General features: G+C 40.1%; 2 protein-coding genes across 5 annotated transcripts in view; both read left to right on the top strand.

Moving 5' to 3' along the window:
- Positions 1 to 21,292, top strand: part of LOC145411463 (uncharacterized) — a 126,504-nt gene that overhangs the window by 91,293 nt on the left and 13,919 nt on the right. For 2 of the 4 annotated variants that reach the window (XM_080281511.1, XM_080281509.1), the window contains exons 8-10: positions 1,537 to 1,646; positions 16,978 to 17,130; positions 18,102 to 18,221. In XM_080281511.1, coding sequence (XP_080137637.1) covers positions 1,537 to 1,646; positions 16,978 to 17,130; positions 18,102 to 18,221 — 383 coding nt within the window. The remainder of the gene's footprint in view (positions 1 to 1,536; positions 1,647 to 16,977; positions 17,131 to 18,101; positions 18,222 to 21,292) is intronic. The other 2 variants (XM_080281512.1, XM_080281510.1) reach the window with 1 other exon arrangement.
- LOC145411337 (uncharacterized) lies at positions 6,049 to 13,658 on the top strand. Its single transcript, XM_080281366.1, has 4 exons — positions 6,049 to 6,355; positions 6,763 to 6,846; positions 10,692 to 10,892; positions 13,591 to 13,658. Exons 1-4 carry the CDS (start codon positions 6,049 to 6,051, stop codon positions 13,656 to 13,658), a joined length of 660 nt encoding a protein of 219 aa, XP_080137492.1.

Genomic DNA, 21,292 nt, shown 5'->3' with positions numbered 1-21,292 from the left:
TAACTATTTTATGCATTGTGCTTTAGTATTTTGTGTACTGTATGTTCGGAATTAGTGATGTGTTGTATTTGACAGCAATTATGTGTCTTAGTGCTTTTCCAAGAAAGCTGGTGTTCAGCAGTATGTACAGTAGTTAATGAACATTTACTGGTATATTCTGGTATAATGCATTGCAATAATTAGGCCCTTATTTGTGCTTTGTTTACTATGGGTCACAAAAGTATTGGTGCACGGGGGGCCTGATGCTTACCAGAAACATTCAAACAACTGCTGACTTTACCAACATCTCATTGTGTGTGAACAATGTCTTTTTATATAAATATAACATCTGCTGTATGTTTGCAAGAGGATATTGCTAGTTGGCGATATATGACACCTCCCGACATCAGGGCTACCAACATGTGGTAGGTCGGACACTAGTATTTCAGTGACCTTCATTCTGTGATCTCAAACGTTTCATGCATATTGTACACTGATACTTTTGTGACCCATAGTACATTTCATATAGTTCTGGAATATATAATAATATTACTTTTAGTCAGTCACATATGCTGTTTTGTAGGACATAATATTTTGTTTTGGGAGTGCAGTTCTTCCCATAGCTGAATAGAACCATTAGCTGGTAGCCAGAATAATTCCTGAAGTCCTGTATCTCAGCATCCTCAAGGGGTGAAGCAAAACATATTCTCGATTATGAGCTGACTGGCTTTAGTATCTGACCAATTATATTACCGGTATTTTCTGAAGGAGTAATCCCTCATGAGGAAAATGGCCAGTTCCCATTTGACTAAACTGAGTTTTACTAATATTATTAAGAAACATATTACAGTACTAATAGATTATTTGTGCCTTATCTGAAAAGTTTTAATTATTCATTTATTTGTTTATTCATTTCTTTTTAATGTAAACTCTGCAAGAAATTGCATTTAAAATAGCCTAGCATAGCTCCACTACTCCATATAAAGCAATATCCAGTTTCCCTAAGCTACATTATGAAATTTTAAAAAATTTGGAGCATCACAATGTTTATTGTGAACTGCCTTTACAGTTCCCTTCCTATTGTCCTTGCTCCACTTTGCTATCCTTCAGACATATAGTTATTTCACCTTAACTTGGCCCTGATTTCCTCCTTTTACAGCATATTCATTGTAGCTTAGTTGCAGGAAAAAAATTGAGCGCTGTGGCATTACCTTATTACCACCTCTTCATGACTAGTACAGTATTATATTCCGCAACTCAGTACTCAAATTGGAGAAATAGTGGTTTTAGGCAAATTAAAGTGAAATGAATACAGTGCCATCTAGTGTTAATCTGTTGTTACAAGTCAGCATTCATGATGGACAGGTGGGAATTTTAGACTAAATTAAAGTGAAAAGAGTACCATGTATCATGATGGAGAAATAGCAGATTTAGGTAAGGTTAAAGTGAGAATTTATGAAGATGGAGAGATAGCAAATTCAGACCAAGTTAAAATGAAGTGTGTAGTATCATATTCTAGTGTAGACTGAAAAACATAAAGCACCTTCTGCCCACCAGTTCCCAGGGTCGTGCTCAGAATGGGGACCCGATAGTCGACCATGGCACCCCTGTGCAGTCACGCTCCTTCAGGATCCTACAGAATGTACTTGACCACCAGGACGCGACAGGTAAGGTGCTCAGTCTTGGTTTTTGCAGGGTGGGTTACACTGGGCTCAGAATTATGTCAGGTACACTCAGTAAGTCATAGTTTGTGCTCAGCCTCAACCCCCACCACTGGCTGAAAGAAGTCATAGCCGGGATTTCATACTGAACAAAGACCTTTATTTGGTAGCTTAGAGTTTTTATAGATTGCATGGGTAACAGTGTCATCAATGAAGTGTTACTCATGCAGTCAATTAAAGATTTGAAGTACCAACAACATGGCTTGATTCATTGTTAAACCCTGGCTTTGACTTCCCTCCAGCCAGAGGGATGGGCAGGGGGTGAGCAAAAACTGTGCCCCACTACCCTACAGCCTGTGATTTCAGAGGCTTGAATGATGTGTGGATGATTGTGGGGGCACTGGGGCATGCTGTGGGTAGCTCTTCTTCCATATCCTTGTTTTTTAATTCTACCTCACCCCATCTTTTGGTGGGAAAAAGGACCGTGGTGATGATGAGAGCCTGTGAGATTATTATGCAGTGTGTTACCTTGGCTTAGGTAATGGTAGGTCTTGAATGTAGAAAATTTGATTAAATTTGAGATCAGATTATATTCCTGTTAATCTAACCAGGATTATGGTGGGTCTTGGTTACTGAGAGTTGGATTAAATTTGTGCTCAATTTTTACTGGGTATGGCCATTGTGTCAGAGAGGTGACAGGGCTTTTGCTACTGATAGTACGTACAGTTGGCCAAGGTTTCTGGTGGTTCAGTTGATGGTGAGACATAGGAAATTTTCTGAGCAACCAACTGTATCCCTCTTTGAATCATTAGACTCGCTCAGTCGTTGGTTGCGAAGCAACAGTAAGATTATCCATGGTGGTTCAGGGCATTGCTGAGGGAAGGGGAGAGTTAGCGAGGTTAAGAAAGGATGTTGGAAATTATTGGATGGTGATATCATAATACATTCTGGTTAAGCCCAGGTGGTTCTGTTTGGAAGAGAGAATCCCTCATGCTGAGGGGATCAATTCTAGTAACTGATATTACTTAAGAAATTATAGATCTTATATATCCTTAGTAATATTAAAACCTGCTACAGTATATATTTTATTTGCTGCCTTTATAATATTGACAAACTACGCACAGCAAATTCACCTGGTACTGGATATCCCATCTCTCAGTAATTGGTATAAGTAGCACATAGACCTATCTCCAGCTACTTTTCTTAGGAATTGTCTCCCCACCCACCTATTTTCTTACATTAACCTTTTATCACCTTGTTGACCCATTTTCCTTCACAGACCTATGTTCCCCCTTGAATCCATTTTCCTACATGGACTCTTTCCCCCATGAATCAATTTTCCCCACCATGGACCTGTTTTCACCATAGACCAGTTTCCCACCATAAACCTGCTACCTCCCATGGACTTATTTCCTCCAAGGACCTGTTGTTGTGCATCCAGTGGACTTACTCTCTGTGCACCTGTTTTTCTCATGTTTATTTTCCCCATGTTCATTTTCTCCATGGACCTATTTTTCCAGTTGGTCTTATTTTCCATCAAGTATCTAATATTTCCTCCATGGACTTATTTTTCCCCTCACAAAACCTATAAAAACTCATATAATTTCCAAGGTCACTTTTCCATACTAAAGAACTTTGACCCATCCATAGAAATAGATACACGGTCTGTTCAGAGAGTATTCAACTTTCTAAAAAAATAAATAGCCAACCTGTTGAGATAGGAGACTAATCTTCCTCAAAGTAGGTCCCATCTGACTCCACACATGTAGCCCAGTGTTCTTTTCACTGCCTGAAAGATTTTTCAAAGTCAGTTTTCGGTACGTCCTGCAGGTTCATCATCGCATTCATCATGATCCCTTCTCTTGGATGAATGTTGCTCAAGACATATTGGAGTGTGCAAATTGCAACCCAGACTTTCTGAAGACTGTTATCGCTGGAGTTAAGACTTGGATGTATGGGTACGACCCAGAAACCAAAGCACAATCATCCCATTGAAAGCATGCAGGATCACTTTGGCCAAAAAAAACACGACAGGCCCGCAGCAGGGTGAAATGCATCCACTTGTTGGCAGTTTTTTTTGACAACTGTGGTGTTGTGCATCATGAATGCACACCAGAAAGTCAGACTGTCAACAAACATTACAGGAAAACCTCACTATAACAGACTAATTGGGGTCCAAGCCATTCCGAAAAAGAGCGACATCTGGACTTTCCCCTGCTAACCCAGACTTTTTCCAATATACATTATCTGACATTAGTTTGGATCGCACTAATGGTTTTTAAACTTTTCAATACCATTGCAAAACTGTACAGTATTATACATTCACTACAATAATCAAATGGTATTTCATTCATTCATTCATTGCCAGATGCCATGTATCCCAAACGGGGTGGCCAAGGGCTTAGAGTTAATTGTTTTACAGGGAGGGGCACTAATCCTCCACCAACCCTGTACACTGATAAACATGTCTTTTATCTACTTTATTGTGGTGAAAATAGCTGAAGTGGTCAGGCAGTCTGGACTGCTTCTGGTTTTATCGGACTTTTTGAGATATCTAAGAATTTAGTCTGGTAGCTCCTCGATCCGATAAAAGCGAATTCTGATCTATTGAAGTCCGTTATATCAAGGTTTTACTGAACTACCTTGATGTTATCTGTCATCTTCATGATGCAGATCGGCAGAAGAGACCAGACCTTTGGAAAGCAGCAAGTTGGAAACTGCTCCACGACAACACCCCTGCCCATTCATCTCGACTAATTCAGGAATTTTTGGCCAAGCATGACATCTGCAGGTCTGGCGGGCTTCTTGCTCACCAGACATGGTTTTGTGTGACTTTTCGTTATTCCCCAAGTTTAAAAGTCCACTGAAGGGTTTGCGATTTGAGACAAGAGAAGAGATCATGATGAACCTGATGAAGCACCTACAGGAGGTACCGAAAATCAACTTTGAAAAATGTTTCAGGCAGTGGAAAGAACAGTGGGCTATGTGTGTCAAGTCAGGAGGGGCCTTCTTTGAGGGGGATTAGTGTCCTAGCCCAACAGGTTAGAAATTTTTTTTCTTTTTTTTAAAGCTTAAGGCTGGGTACTCTCTGAACAGACAGGTTACTTTTCCTATCCCCCAAAACTGATATAATTCCTGTATTCTTTCTTAACCATACTGACTCTCCATTTCCCTCGGCAATACCCAGAACCACCCATGGATAAACTTACCATTGTTTCACAGCTGACAAGCTCTGTGAGTCTGCTGATTCACAGAGGCAGATGATTGGTTCCTCGAAACATTTGTGGGTATGCTTCCCCCCCCAACACACACACACACACACACACACACACACACACACACACACACACACACACACACACACACACACACACACACACACACACACACACACACACACACACACTGTGCATACATGCATATACTAGCTTCATCTTGCCAACAGGTGGACCACCCGGAACCTTGGTTGGCTGTACGTGCAACAAACATAGATTATAAACCAGACAGCCATTTAGAGTCTTAGCTGGTTTGTTTTAGCTTTTGTTGTTTATATATGGAAAAGACTTGGGTTTTCTTGTGTATTCATGAATGGCATACGTCCACCAAAGGTAAGAAAAACATACTTCTTCTCATAGTGTATTTGCATGATGCTTATTGCTGCATTATTAATGCACAACAATTTGTAATAGTACTGAATTATTTTGTTTTGCTGTTGCTATTATTATTGTTTTCATTGTTTTTGCTTTTCAAACATAGGTATGTTACATGTATGCTTTAAGATGTTATTAATTTTTTTTTCTTTTTCCTTTTTTAGTGTGAATTAGTGGAATGATTATTAACTTATTTTCGGTGCAGTATGTATGGCATTTCTGTGCTTTGTGCTTGAATTTTATTATTGAATATAGTAAGAGGTTTCAGAAATACTGCTAATAGTCACAATTAACCTCTTTAATCTGATGATGCTGCATTCTTTCACTTTATTCTCACTACTTACAGATGATTTTATATAGTTTAGGAGAGACATTTTCAGCTCGAGGGGTTAGATATAGCCTTGGTTAACCCATTCAGTACAAGAGGCCCTTCCTGACTTGAATAATTTTGTCTTCTGGTATCTTGAGTAAAGTGAAAAATATGTTATCGAATTGAGGGAGTTCAGTGATTATACAGGCAGTACTAGTATCTCAGTAATGTAAAACTCATCAGTAGTATGCCTGTAAGCAGATCAATACTGAATAACATGGAAAAAAGAATATTCCAGTATTCTGAGCATTACTGATGCTGGAATAAAGATAGCCTCACCTCATCCTTAGGTGGAAAAAAGAAATGATGATGGTGGTGATGATGATGATGATGATGATGATTATTATTATTATGGAATAAGGAATCTGAAATGAGCTTAGTTATCATTATGAAGCACCCAACAAAATTTGCAGATGCTCCCTCTAGTGGCATGCCCATGAAAGTTGAGGTGCCCCCAGGGAGTGGCCAGAAATCAAGTGCCAGTCCCAGTGGATGTCAGCGAACTTTTGTCCCTGTGCAAAGTGTGGGGCAGAGCAGTGAGCAGAGGGGCAGCAGTATGCAGCAGAATGGGGTTTATAAGATAATCCCTGTACAGCAGAATATTGATGACACACACATTAATGCTAAGCAGATTGGAGGGTATAAGAGCAGTGGTTCAAACCCAAACCAGTTGTCCAGTATCTTTAAAAATCAAGGTGAGCATTTACCCATTCAGCTTGGGGGCATCCTTTTTACTTTATTTTTGTCATCTCCTAATGATTTTATTCAGCTTAGGATTGACTTTTCAAAGGAGAAGGGTTAGATTCAGCCTTAATAAACCCTTTCATTATCGTCAGCCTTTCATAAGTTGAATAAAATAATCAGGTAGCAGCAAGAATAAACTTAAAAGGTTGTTACTCAGATTCATGGGGTAAATCACCCTCATGCTGTGTATACAGCATAATAATAATAGCTGAAATACAGTAATAGTAAATTTATATATACAGTACTTCAGTACTGCAACTAGTAGAGATAATTGCCTGATAATGATAATAATGAAAATTGTACATAATACTGGAAGGTTTTAATCCCAACTCTATCCTCACTGCCACTACCTCCCTAGTGCGAGTCAGCTCTGATAGTGACGAGGCGCGCAGCAGAGGTGGATACTTTCCTGCCAAGACTGTAGTGGTCACACAGAAGATTGGTAATGATCATATACAGTGTTTTTTGCATGCACACATACATGCACGGTGATGGGTAAAAGGGACTAGAGCAGAGGAGGTGCGAGGCATGGTATCTGTCTGTCATCTGGTGTATAGCCAGACACCTTAATGGTATACCAACTCAAAGACAATTACTCTTCCCTACTCATACATGACTGGGGCAACTTTCTTGAGCATACAGTATTGTAATCGATTCTCTTTCATAATTTTTATTTTTGGTCGAAGAACTAGAGATATTGAAGGATTTTTTTTTTTTTTTCATTCCTTTTCCTTCATGCAAAACAAAATGCAATAACTTAAGATCTTTCTCTCATAGCTGTTGTTTGTTTCACCAGGAAGAATGAGAAAACTGTGAAGGTTTTGCAATTTCCTTGTCCTTCATTCACAAACAAATTGCAGTTATAACATGAAATAGGTGGTAAATTTCTCATCTCATCAACAGTAGATAACTGAGTCCACCACTTGCCCGAAGTCTGGCTGATGATACTTATATATTACAGGTACTTTCAGTTTCTGGACATAAGTACAGTAGTAATAGAAGTAGTAGTAGTAGTTGCAGGCCCAGTCTGATCCAAACAAGAACCTGGTGAACTGAAAACTGAAGTTGCCCTTCTCCTGCAGTACACCATTTTCCTTTAAGAGGATGTGGAAGGAGTTGATGTATATTTGCATAACTGGGTATTGATGCAGCTTGGCTACAACATTACCATGTCGTGAAGACATCCCTGTCTTGTATGTTGTTGGTGCTTATAGCATACATTGATTTTCTTTTCTGGCATATATATAGAGACAGCTTTATATATCAGCATATCAGAAACGCCTGCACATAGGAATTTCATTCATAAATCCCATATTGTACTGTGTCAAGTTTAAGTAATACAGTACCACCGGTATTTAACACTGGGGGTAGTAGTTTTAGTTGTCTTTATTTTGTATGGTTCTCCCCAATTCTTTGTTTACAGGACAGCTTCAGGCAGGGAGCAGTGTCGCTGCACTGTGTGGGTGTATTTTAAACTAGATGGACCTTGTTCACGGGAGTGAAGTTCTTGCCTTTAAAGATATTGCTTGAAACTTGAAACCTGCTTGTAAACACAGAATTGGTGGAGGTTGTACCTCACTAAAAAGTGCAGAAGTTCAGATGCACTCCAAATCACAATTTCTTTTCCTAGTAATAAGCAGGCATTGGCCAAGGCTGTTCTAAACCTAAGTGCACATAGTTGGGTATCAGTAGGGAGGAATATTTACTGTGCGTGTACAATAGTACCATCCTTATTGAACCTCTTCAGTCTATTGATGTACTGTACTGTTAATTTTGTTTTTGCTGTTACTAGGGAATTTGGTCAACATAGAAAAGCCCCATACTAGTAACAAGGGGTTAATTAAAGTTGTGTGCAACCCCTCCTAGTCAGAAAATCTCCCCAGAGTTGAGTAAATTGTCTGATGACAAAATTGAGAAACAGAAAGTATATCATTTTACTGTAGGGGTTCGTATCTAATTACGGTGATGAGTGGATGAAATAATACAACATGGGAATGATGGGGAGCCAGAATAAATAGGTTAAACTGTGGTTGGGTGATGGAGCTGCATGCATCACAGTAGAGGGTTGGTGATGAAACAGAGAAGATTGTATATATGTGGATGTGATAGGAGGCATGAGGAGAAACATACTGAGGTGGTTTGGCCATGTGGAGAAGATGGAGAATGAGAGACTGACAAAGAGCGTGTATGTGAATGAGGTGTAGGGGGGAGAGGGAGGGGAAGGCCAAGAATGAGATGGAGGGATGGAGTGGAGAGGTATATGAGAGAGGGGGGGTGGGAGCTGGGAGCAGGACAGTGAAATGGCATTGGACAGAGCGACATGGAGGCAATTTGTTTGTGGCCACCCCTTACAGGACCATTGTCCTTCTTTGTCCTATGATACCCTACATTACCCCTCCCTCAGTTGTTGTTGTGGCCTCAAGCTCATCTGGATGTGCATCCAGTTGACTACCAGCTGATATTGCCCTTTTCTGGCAGTCCGGACACCCTCTTTTTAAGGGATATGGAGGGTGTTGAGGGATGTTTGTATAATTGGGCAGCAGATCTGTCCAGTGATATCAGTGCCACTACACGAAGGTGCCCCCTTCTCCCAGTACTTTCCACCAATAACAAAACTGCTGCCTAAAATCACCAAAAAGTAAAAGCTAGCCTACCTGCACTTAGAGAGGCATCTGACGTTAAATTTTCGGCTGTGCAGTGTCGTCATGATCATTTTATGTCTTCCAAAACCCCTAAAAGACGGGTGTCCGCATATGCTGTCCGGGGTTACTAGGGCCAAAAAGACGGGTGTCTGCATATGCGGTTATGCCCCCCCACTTGCCCAAACCCCCACCCCACCCTACCACCACACTCACACACCTCCTGCCACCCTCCATGACCCCCCACCTTCCCCTTACCACCCCCACCACCCAACCCCCAAACACCCACCACCCCCAACTCCTCCCACCATCCCCCCAACACCCTCCACAGCCCTCTACCACCCCTAACCCCCACCCTTCCATCACCCCTACCCTCCCCACCCCACCCTCATCCCCCAAGCCCCCCACAATCCCCCAATCTCCCAACTGTTTCCCCACCACCCCCCACCATTCCCCCACCACCCCCATCCCCTACTGCCCTCCCCTTACCCCCACCACCCCAACCCCCTACCCTCCTCTAGCCCCCACCCCCATACTCCCCAAACCCCCACCCCCCAAACCCCCACACCCCCCAGACAACCCCACCCCTCCAACCCCCACTGCCACCACCACCCTTTTCCCCCACCCCCCTCCCTACCCCCCTCTTACCTTCCCCATCCATCACTCCCCCACCCTGCCCCCCACCCCCACAAGCACCCAGTCCCCATCCATGCACCACCCCACAACCTCCAAACCTCTCCACACCTCCCCTCCCACAAATCCCCCACCATATCGCACCCACTGACTATGCCCGTCCTGAGCATATGTCAAAACTGACTATGCCCGTCTTTTAGGGGTTAATATTATTGTGGCAGAGTGTGAGGAAGTGAATATTTTATGAGGATGGTGGTGTCAGTGTGATATTAACTTTTAGAGATTGTTGCCTATGCAATTCCCACACAAGTTAGCATGGTCAGTGGTCTTTAAACTTAGCTAAGCTACTACTTCCCTCACACCATTACTCATTTCATCACTCCCTAACAGATTATTAAAGGCATAAACAGATTATAAAGATATAAATAAGTAAGTTATGAAGAAACATACAGTAAGTAGGAGATGCTACTTGTATCGGTGAAAAGCAAATTACTGTACTATGCCCCAAAGTGAGCCTCACACAGCCTACTCCCATTTCCTCCATAGATTTTCTTTCTTTCATGTATTGGAAAACATGTATCACAGTGCATCAATTATTCTCTTTTTCTTGGTTTTCCAGCACTACCATAGAGTACTGTGTAAATGTTAGTCTGCGCAGATCAAATAAGCATAGGTGGTGATTTCTCTGTACATTACGTTACTGGGAAATTGAAAAGTATTGTTAAGACATGACAGTTAGAGAAGTAAAGTATCATATACCAGTATTGGGAAAATTTTTATAAAATTTGGCCCTTTCCTCCCAGTCACTTCCAGATTTTTTGTTTTCACACAAAAATATGTAATAAATCGTATGTAATTATCACTGTCCTTTGATCTTCAAAACTGTCATGTTACTTAAGCAAATAACTTATTTTTGCAACTAAAAAGGTCCAGTGTTTTTTTCTTGTCACTCTGTTTTCTGTATTTATTTTTTTCTCCTCTTCTGTTAATTGTGTCCTCCGAAAATACCCCTCAGGTTCAGATGATGAAATCTCCAGTTGTATGCAACAGACTTTCCTTCAATCCCATGTCCCTGAGAGCTACAAGGAGCCCCAATGTAACAGTGGCATGCACCAGCCTCCTCCGAGTGCACAAGGAAGGCAGGAAAAGGCCCCCACTGCATCGAAATTTTTCCGAATGCTTCAGACGCTCACTGATACATTGCCCAAGGGTGCTGGTATGCTGGAGTGTCATGTGGTGTTGTCAAACCTGCACCCTTGTGGCTCATCCCTGTCAACCACCATGTTAACTTACCTGTCTTTACTCTTGCACTCAACCCCCCATCCCCCCACCCCCAGCCTCGGTGTTAACTGTACAGTAAGGCACCAGATTGTGTGGCATCCAGAGTGTCGAAATTGCACTTTGGCTGAAGCCAACAAACATTCCTGTGATTGCACATTCACAATTAAAAAACACACTTTTGCTCCCTCCGGTAGCACAAGTTTGGGATTCTCACCATGGCATCACTAATGCCAACACCCAGTTTCGGCCTGTTTCCCACACTGTTCAGTGTGTCCACAAGTTGAGTGATACACTCACGTCCTTAATTAGTAATTGACAGAAATGTGTCATCTTGTGAGTCGAGTGGAGCCAGAGATGGACCGGGTGATAGTGGAAATGATGTAAGAAGGTGTGAGCCTGGAAGTGCAGACAGTAAAGGGAAGACCAAGCATGGCTACCGCAGAGGGGTGAAAAAATGCAAGTATGATGACGAGTTAAAAATAAAACCATGACAGAAATGGAGAAAGTTACTCGTAACTCTGAAACATGCAAAATGTATAATGTGCCAAGGTCAACTGTGCGTAGTATGAGAAAACAACTTTGTGTATTTTATAATGTTTTTATGTTTTATTGTTAATGTTACTTTATGATTTAATGGGTTAACAGCAACATTTCAGGTAACTTTAACACATATTTAAAGTAGGAAATACACTAGGGGAGTGAGTGTTCTTACGGGTCTGGTTCCTGTTAGCTTATGTCCCATATAGTCAATGCCCCAACTTTGGGGGAATCAACTTTGGTGGCACTTTTTATGGTCCCTGTTAGGCGTGAAACCTGGTGCCCTACTGTAGTAGTGTATGGTGTCTTTGCCATGACCACACCTATAGTTTGTCCACCTTAACAAGGCAGAAATTTGTGTCCTTCTGCATACTGTTTCCCTTAGTCCAGGGGCAGAATAAGACAATAAATCCTTTTCACAGCACTTCATGACTTGCACCATATTTTAGTGCCATTCTCTTACTGCAGCTCAGCATTAATATTGGAGAGATGGCAGTTTAAGCTAAGTTTAATTGGACAGAGTATAGTTCTTCCAGCCTTGCTGATGTGTTATGTTAACTTGGCCCATCTCCCCTAAAGTCCTTAGTGAATACACCTTATGTGTTGTATATCAGCACTGCAGTTGTAGTCCCTCTTTAATGAAGGACCTTTTCCACCACATACTCTTGTAAGTGGACCCTTCTTACCTTTAGTGTTGCATGAAAGCCACACGAGTATTATAATGCGATACACTCTTTCATTTAATTTGTATTATGTTTTTTTATCATAGAAGCATATATTCTTTTGTATTGGAGGTGTGGTTATAGACAGACAGACATAGAGACACATATCTCTCCATATTATTTAAATTCATTGTCACTGTCTTCTTTAATTAATTGAATACAGTGGCCCCACAAATTCCTTGCATTAACTGTCCACTTATTCATAGAAATGCTTTTTAATTTTTGTTTAGTTTAATGCATATTCTTTACAGTCTAGTACACTTAGGGTCGTATTATTAAAAAAGAGGATGTGAAGGTGTGGACAGGCTCCCAGTTTGTAAAAGTAGTTTCTCAACCATATTATAATGATAGAATATGTCAAGTGTTTCAGTATCATTGCTGACGACTCTATAGTGTGGAATGCAGGCTGAGCACATCTAGTAGTTACAGGTGTTCCACAAATGACTGTCAGAAATTAGAGTTTGCTTACACCTTCACTCAGTAGTAATAATACAGCCATGCTACATAGAATGAATCACTACAATGAGAGTAGACTTATTTGCATTGTTTTTGCACCAGACTTGCATGCTGTCCACTGGCTTATGGATGTGTTAAGCTAAAATGTGTGAATCAACCTAACCACCTTACTGTCCTTGGTAACATGCTGCTTTATTTTTATATCCCCAGTTTGTATGGTTGCAGACAGTTATATCACTCCACATTTTAGTCAAGCAGTTATGAAACTCTTCTATATTCTGAAAAGTTTATTAAGCTCTGAAGCTTTCTTCAAAACTCATTCTTCATAGTCATGTTATCATAGTAAAGTAAATTTATAGTAGTCAGTCTATCAGTTTTTTTCTTACTCTCTTGTCTTTACCACACCACCATCTTTAGGTGGGAAAAGAGGTCAGGATTATGATGATGATGAATTTTGACAGTCTTACATATTCTGAAGAGCTATTTAGGCTCTAAAGATTTTCTCAAAAGCTGTTGTTCACTGTCTCATTATTTATCATAGTTAATTGATATACATGTCTGCAGCTTTATTTGTGCTTCATTATTGTTGACTGCAATTACCAAGGTACATGTCTGTGTAGTTATTATGTAACTAAATTAGTGAAGATTCAGTATATATTACACTGTTTATTATTATGCTTATGATTTGCTGACAGTTTTGTTTTTGTGCTGCAATCATTGTCACTTTATTTTTTTTTTTAAATCAGGGATGGCTTTGTAATGTAGATGTAAAGTTTTCTTAATTGGCATTTAATATCAGTACTATAGTAGTACAGTCAGATGAGCATTCTTTTGATAGATATAGAAAAGTTTATTATTTTGTAGTGCTGCACTAAAATTCTTAACATATATCATAGTTCCATTTGTATATTGGCTCAGGAGTACAGAAGGAACACAGTCTCCTTGAATCTGTTGGCTATCTTATGTGTAGGGAGAGCAGTAATTAACTACACTTATAGGCTTGTATTCTCATTAGCATAGGAGGCTTACTAGTATCTTTTCCCCAGCATTTATTTTACATATTCCACCAAAATAATCTCTAATATATTACGAATGTCTACCTACATCAACATACTGTAGATTGCATAAATAACCTGCGAGAGAATATAAACCTGCCATAACGTGTTCAGAAATAAGATGGTAAGAAAAAGTGCCAGAAAGCCTCCTAAGTTGATTAGAATTTCTCCTGTATACTTTGCTGATGCCAGCAGTTTATTTTTCAATCCTTGGATATCTGGTATTTTTAATCATTATATGTGCGGAGTAGGTGAGAATGAGAGGACAAAAGAAGGAGTATGTACTGTTGTGTGCAGGGGATGGAGGGAGAATATAAGAGAGTATGGATCAGTTGGCTCAAGGATTGTGGATAAGATTGAAAATTGGACTACAAATATGGGCAATTGTGTGTGTGTATGCACCAATGCAAGATTGTGCAAGCAGAGTTAAAGAAGAATTCTGGGCAGATGTGAACGCATGCATGGAAAAGTTTGAGAGGGATGAGAGAGTGTTTTTGATTGGAGATATGAATGGAAAAGTAGGGAATGTGAAGGTGGATGGAGTAGTTGGTAAGTGGGGTGTACCTCCAGAAGTTGAAAAGAATGGCTGTCCTATAGTGGATATTGGGTAGGGGAGGGAGTTGGTGATAGCCAATACCCTCTTTAGGCACAAAATGATCCACAGGTATACATGAGAAGGGTGGATGCTGAACTGAATGAATGGAAGACAATGATTGAGTATGTGTGTGTGTGGATGACAGAATGAGATGGTACATAATGGATGCAAGAGCATACAGAGGTTGGGGGAGTGGACTTTCTGACCACCACTTGGTGATGGTGAAAGTTAAGGTTCAAGTGCAATGGAGGAATAGAAAGAGGGAAGGACAGAAGGAAGTAGTTTATACAAAGAGGGTAGAAAGGTTGCAAGAGGATGGAAAAACGGCAGAATATAAGGGAGAAGTGGAGGAGTGAGTGGGTAAATATGATTTGGGGCAGATGGGGGAGGTGGAAGTTGTGTGCAAGATATTCACAGAAGAAATCTGTGCAGCATGTGAGATGGTGTGTGGGGGTGAAGAGAAGATGAAAAGGGGTGCAAGGAACAGCATGGTGGAATGAAGAGGTGTAACCAGCTGTGGTGCAAAAGAAGAAAACATGTAGTGAATGAATGGGAAGCAGAGGCATGGAGGAAGTTGAGAGATGGAAGAGAGAGTTATGTATAGAAAGGATGAGGAAGGTGAAAAGATTGGTAAGAGAGAGTAAGAGGAGAGTGGATGAGGAATTTGGAAGGAATTTGAGTGTAAAGTGGAGGGAACATAAGAAAATGTTCTGGAATTAGGTAAAGAGAGTTAGACAGGGTGATAAAGAAGTTAGTAGGGGAGTAAAAGATAAAAATTGTCTTTTGCAAGTGGAGAAGTGAGAAAAAGTGAGCAGATGGAGAGAACACTTTAAAGAAATGTTAAACATAGAGAATGGAAATAAGGAGAGCATCAGTGGCTGGGAAATGGCTGGGAGGAGGAGGGAGATAAAAAAGGAGGAAGAGATGGGTAGGATGGAAGTACTGGAAGCAATGAAGAAAGTCAAAATGGGGAAAGTCCCACAAATTGATGAAGTGTGTGGTGAAATGCTGAGCATGAGGGAGAGATAGTAGTAGAATGGATATAAAAATTATACAGATTGGCATGGGAGGAAGGTAGAGTCCTAGAGGATTGGAAGTCAAGTATAATTATTCCCCAGTGCGAAGGGGAAAAGGAAATGTGTGGCAGTCATAGAGGCATTTGTTATCTGAGTGTAACAGGAAAAGTATATGGTAGGATTCTTATCGGAAGAGTCAGGGATATAACAGAGGAGTTAGTTGGAGAAGAACAGGGAGGTTTTAGGAAGGAAAGAGGTTGTGTAGATCAGATATTCATCCTTAGGTCTTTAGTGGAAGTTTCTAGACAAGGGAGAGAAGTTGTATGCAGCCTTCATGGATTTGGAGATACCATATGACAAAGTGGATAGACAAGGAATGTGGAAAATACTAAGAATTTAAGGAGTAAATGGGAAGTTATTGCATTCGCTGAAGGGTGTGTATGAGCGTGCTAAGGCTGCAGTGTGTTTGGATAGTGAACTGAGTGAATTTTTCTGTCTGAATGTTGGATTGAAACAGGGATGTGTTATGTCTCCATGGTTGTTCGATCTGTATATGGATGGGGTTATAAAAGTGATACAAGGTAGGGCAGTGGATGTTGGAGTGGCTCTAACAAGAGAAGGCAGTGTTTGGAAACTTCCTGTACAGTTGACTGCAGATTATACTGTATTCTTAGGTGAAGATGAAGGGGAACTGCAAGGCTTGGTGAATGAGTTTGGGAGAGTGTGCAAGAAATGGAATCTAAAGGTGAATGTAGTGAAGAGTAAAGCTATTGTCTTTGAAGGAGATGAAGGCACTGAATGTAAAGTGAGGTTGGATGATGAAGGAATGGAAAATGTAAGTGCAGTTAAGTACTTGGGTAGTGTCATGAGTAAGGATGAAAGTTTAGAGGAAGAAGTGCTTGAAAGGGTACATCGAGGAAGAAAGGTGGCTGGTTCTTTGAAAGCAGTGATAAGAAATAGGGAAGTGAGCATTGAAGTAAAAAAAGCCACTGCATAATAGTACGTATTATGATACCAACTTTAACCTACGGAAGTGAAGCTTGGACCTTACTGGAAGGACACCAGTCGAGAGTGAAAGCAGTGGAAATGAGATACTTGAGAGGAGCATCTGGAGTTACATGGAGAGACAGACTGACAAAGGAGGAATTGAATGAGTGTTGTGGTGTGGATGTGGATATGACAGGAAGTGTTAGGAGAAATACACTGAGGTGGCTTGTCCACGTGGAGAGGATGGAGAATGAGAGACTAGCAAGGAGAGTGTATGTGAGAGAGGTGGAGGGATCAGAGAGGGAGGGAGAGGCTGAGGATGGGTTGGAGGGATGGAATGGAGAGGTATACGAGAGAGAGGGGTGTGAACTGGGAGGAGGGCAATAAAATGGTGGGGGACAGGGCAACATGGAGGCGATTTGTTTGTGGCCACTCCTTACAGGATTAAGGCATCTGGCAATACATGGATAAACATCCTCTATCTTTCTATAATTCCTTCAGTTTGTATATGATGTGCTGAGAAGACTGTCTGAATCCAACCAAATCCCAAGGACTGTGTGTGTTAGATGTTTTGCCAGGTGCTGTTTGTAACCCATCCCCTTGTATTAGTGTTGCTGACCCTCCACTCCCTTTCTGCCTGCTGGCATGACAGAGCCCCAAGGTCCTGTCCACATCCCAAACCTCTGCCAGCAACAGCCTCAACCGAAGCCCACCCAAGTCCCTAGCTACTTCCAGCAACCCATTTACCAGCAGCCTGGCCAGTATCAGCAGCCAAGCCAATTCCAGTCTCAGTTTCAACATCCAGGTTATTTATTTTGTTTCTCAAGTTTGATACTGTCTTAGGATACAGCTTATCTTCTGCTACTGTACTTTGAAGACTTGGACCACTACTTCCCTTTTGACCCTGTTTGTCATCTAGATTTTATTTTGATTTTTTCCAGTCATTGCTTTGCATTTATGTTTATCCTTGTTATATGCCCTTCTGTTACTGAACATTTTAAACAGTTTACACAGTACTGATGCTGTACTCCTTTCTTCTGTTACAGGTAAGTACAGTATGGTACAGTCCAGTAGCATTCTTTTTATCCTTATCTGAAAGTTGATGAACACTGAGGTCTTTAGTGAGCACAAATGAAGCTTTTCAGGTGCCTTATGTGTGTACTGTGTTTCTTTTTTTTCCTTCATAATTCTTTTTTTTTTTTTTTTACTACTGTAGTTGGTTTGATTTTGGAGGCATGATGTTTATCAAGAATGAACTTAAGAAAATTAAACCAAGAGATATAACATTGTATCATTAAGAGGAGATAAAGAGAGATTCATTGCAGATGTAGATACAGTGATAGCACAGTAAACCTGACAATGTGATGAATAGATCTTAAAACAGGTGCTTACAGGCATAATACAGACTGTTTATCATCATTATCCTAATTAAATTTGAAGGTCTAGTAGTTAGAACGAGCTAGCTGGAATGACAGCTTTACATTGTCGTTTATCCTTGAATGTACTGGACTGCTGTAGCCTAGCCTTGGGTTCCACACCTCAGAGGAGATGAAATGGGATTGACTTTCCAAAGTACTTCCTCATGACTAGCACTGTGTTCTTGTATTAATTCCAAATTACAGCTCATCACTCAAGATGGAGAAAAGACAATTTAGGCCAAATTAAAATGAAAAGAGTACAATATGCGTTGTTTAAAGGTAATCGCTAACAATGACTGCTTATACATTGTACATACTGAAGAGTACAATAATGTGGTTGGTTCTTGTGTGTGTCCAGGTGGTCTCGGCAGCACAGGGCCATCGGGGCAGGAAGTACCAGAACCCAAGAAATACATGGGTGGCAGCATCCCATCCCGCTCCTTCAGGATGCTGCAGGCCATGACCAACCCTGAGGAAGGTATGACACATTTTCACTTATGTACATTATATATGTCTGCTCATGCACTCTCACGGAGCTTTTTTCATCATCTAATTCAAATTATATCAAAGTTAAACTAAGTGCCCAAGCCAGCTAATAACTTCCTAGTAGTTGCTGAATACTGATGGGATCTGCTTGCAATAAATCGTACATTTAGGGGAGACAGTGGCTGAATCGGTAGAGAGGCGGCCTGCAGTTCTAACGGACCCAGGATCGAATCCTGGCTGGGGCAGGGAACAGTTTAAGGATTTGAATTTCATAAAAAAATAAAAATTAAAAAAATCAGACTATACTGATCCACCTGAAGACCCGCCGACATGTTGTAAAAATACCCCCGCTAATACCAGTACACCAGTCCTGTATGAGATAGTCCTAGCATGTATTTAGAATGGACGGTTGGTGTTAATGCTGAAGTGGTGACATGTGGAGGTGTGTAGGAGGCCTACTGGGCCTTGGAATAAGCCCTGAATCCTTTGCCCAGAGTTGGACACATAAAAAAGAAAATAATAATAAAAAAATAAATAAATACAGTTACTCTTACATCATGTTTTATAATGCTGTTTAAGGATTTGTAATTCAACATGTGAAATACAGTATGATATATTACCTGCATTTAATCGAAGGAGGCACATCTATTGAATACCTGTTCAGTATGGCCATTTGTTCATTCAGACATGGGACTTGGATGTGGTTTGACTGGAAAAGTTCATGCAAGGGGATTCACTTACTGTAAGCTTACTAATTGTACCTTTTTTAATGCCTTTGGTAACATGAGGTCTTGCATTGTGTCTGTGCATCCACCAGACAGTTTTATTCAGCCAAGGGAAGACTTCTCATACCAGTCGAGATTTGAAAAAAATTATCTCTTAACTCCTTCACTCAGAGGGATATCTCAAATTGAATAAATTCCCTTGATGAGGTAACATCCATCCATCCATCATCTTGTCCAGTATTATTGCCCCATCATGAGTGTAACCCTTGTCTATGCTACTGATTCCGGACACTGATAGCTGTGAGTGACCATTATCTCATTTCTGAGTGGCATTATGTGTGCAGTAAATCCCAATCACCTCTCGCATGAGTCTAACTCATTAGGTCATCAGGCATCTAAAAATTGTATGAGGACAAAGGAGCATATGCACTGTATCAGTACATGGCATAAATACCTACCCAAGATCTCCCTGTGCTGTATTCACCAGATAGCCTTCCCATAAAGGGAAGATTATCCAGGTGCAACAGGAGTTTTGTGATAGCAGAAATAAAATAATAGATGTCATTACCTTGAATGGATTAAAATATGAATAAATACTATATTATATTTGAGGTTAGCAAGCTATATAAAATTGAATTAAACTCATGTTAGTAAATACCATAATATTGGTAAGTTTAGCATTACATATAAAGCTGAATTAAATCCCAGTAAAGATATGAATAAATACTGTAATATTGACTATTTGGGGGAACTACATAATGGTGAGGTAAAATTCTCCTGAGAGTGTGAGCAAACCCCATATTCTTGTCGGTTAAGGAGTACCTCTTCATTTGCAGCTAACATTTGCATCTGGTATGTTCATATATTAATTTATATGTGCAAGGTCTTTATGTAAAAATAAAAAAATAATAAAACAAAATAAATAAATAAATAAAGCAGCATATGAGAGAATAGTAATTTTTAGTGTACCAAATTAATCATTAAAGAGGGGGTGCTAGTAAGCCTCCTAACCTGATGGAATACAGGCATAAAGGTCTTATTCTCATTGGCTTTGGAGTTTTCATAACACATTTTCCAAAGCAGTCAGTTCTGCACATTCTATCTCATTATTCTCCTGCATGCTGTGGATGCAGACTATATTGATACAGTATTTAACCAGGTACACTATAAACAGCAGACAGGTGACTAGTGTAAAGTACATAAAATTAACTGCTCAGGAAGAGGTGCTAAGAGAGCCTCCTTAGCTGTTAAGAATACGAGGTCATGACTGAGTTTGACTGGTGTAGCTGCTTGCCTGGAGCTGCCACTTGCTGCTGGTGTTGCTGGCTTGGGATGCACTGTGTTAAGCTGTGCTGATGGTTGATTGAGGATGGCTGCAGTGTGGAGCACAATGTGTAGCATTATTCTTAAACCATAGTCATTTTAGTCACTCAGAATACTGTACCAGAATATTCTTAATAATTTAGTTGTAACTGCTTACTCTTCTTACTCATTACAGCACTTGTCACTCAGACTGTCAGAATATTTTTAAATCATTGCAGATCATGCCTTTCAGACCATTTTTAATAATAACAGGTTTTGTCTCTCAGACTACCTGAGTATCCAGTCATTTTTGTGTGTGCCTGTGCTAGTAGACTTAAAAAAAGATGAAAACTTAATCACTGATTTTGTAGAGTAGTTGAGTGTTTCTGAGAAGTTTTTATTTCCATATAGTTTCATAAATAATCTTTCACATCGTTTCATGCATTGTGTTGATTTTATATTGAAATAATATTGTGTCATACTAAACAATACTGTATTGTCCTGAAGCTGTAGTTCATGGACCACAGTCTTATCAAAGGGATATTATCCAGTATTATATTGCACTAGTGAGCTACAAAGCAATTTTTGTATATAGTACATTACATCATTCCTCAGTTATTATTTATTTTTTTTAATGCGCCCTTGCCAATGGGTACAGAAAATACATATAACTAAGGATAGTACCATACATTATTGAATTTAACCCCTTCAATCTGGTGACATATTTTATTCCTGCTATGTGTACAGCTGTATAATATAGAATTCAGACTGAAGGGGTTACGGTAACTTGGTATGTGTATACTGCAAGTCATTGCTTTGCCCAGGGGTTAAAATTGCACTGTATTAGTAGTTTTGTAGTTAGTATTGTTTATGATGTAGGGTAATGGTATAAGAAATTCTGTGACACTTCTTCCATAGTGATTTATATATTTTGTGCATTGCACCTAGATATCCTTTTGAATGTTATTGATGCAAACTGTGTCATTATTAAAACAGTATAAAAAAACACGCAAGAGAATGTCAAAGTGTAACATGC

This window comes from Coenobita brevimanus, chromosome 89 (assembly GCF_032717465.1).
Source record: "Coenobita brevimanus isolate Jiangsu-jjx chromosome 89, ASM3271746v2, whole genome shotgun sequence".
Classification (NCBI taxonomy): domain Eukaryota; kingdom Metazoa; phylum Arthropoda; class Malacostraca; order Decapoda; family Coenobitidae; genus Coenobita; species Coenobita brevimanus.
This window is presented reverse-complemented; position numbering and strand designations above follow the sequence as displayed.

What these genes read in the sequence shown, in the direction of transcription:
- LOC145411337 (XM_080281366.1), top strand. Translation starts at nt 6,049, where the DNA reads ATGAAGCACCCAACAAAATTTGCAGATGCTCCCTCTAGTGGCATGCCC. An exon ending in AGTGGTCACACAGAAGATTG is followed by an intron (nt 6,847 to 10,691) that starts GTAATGATCATA and finishes AATACCCCTCAG; the next exon opens with GTTCAGATGATGAAATCTCC. An exon ending in TACATTGCCCAAGGGTGCTG is followed by an intron (nt 10,893 to 13,590) that starts GTATGCTGGAGT and finishes ATATTGGCTCAG; the next exon opens with GAGTACAGAAGGAACACAGT.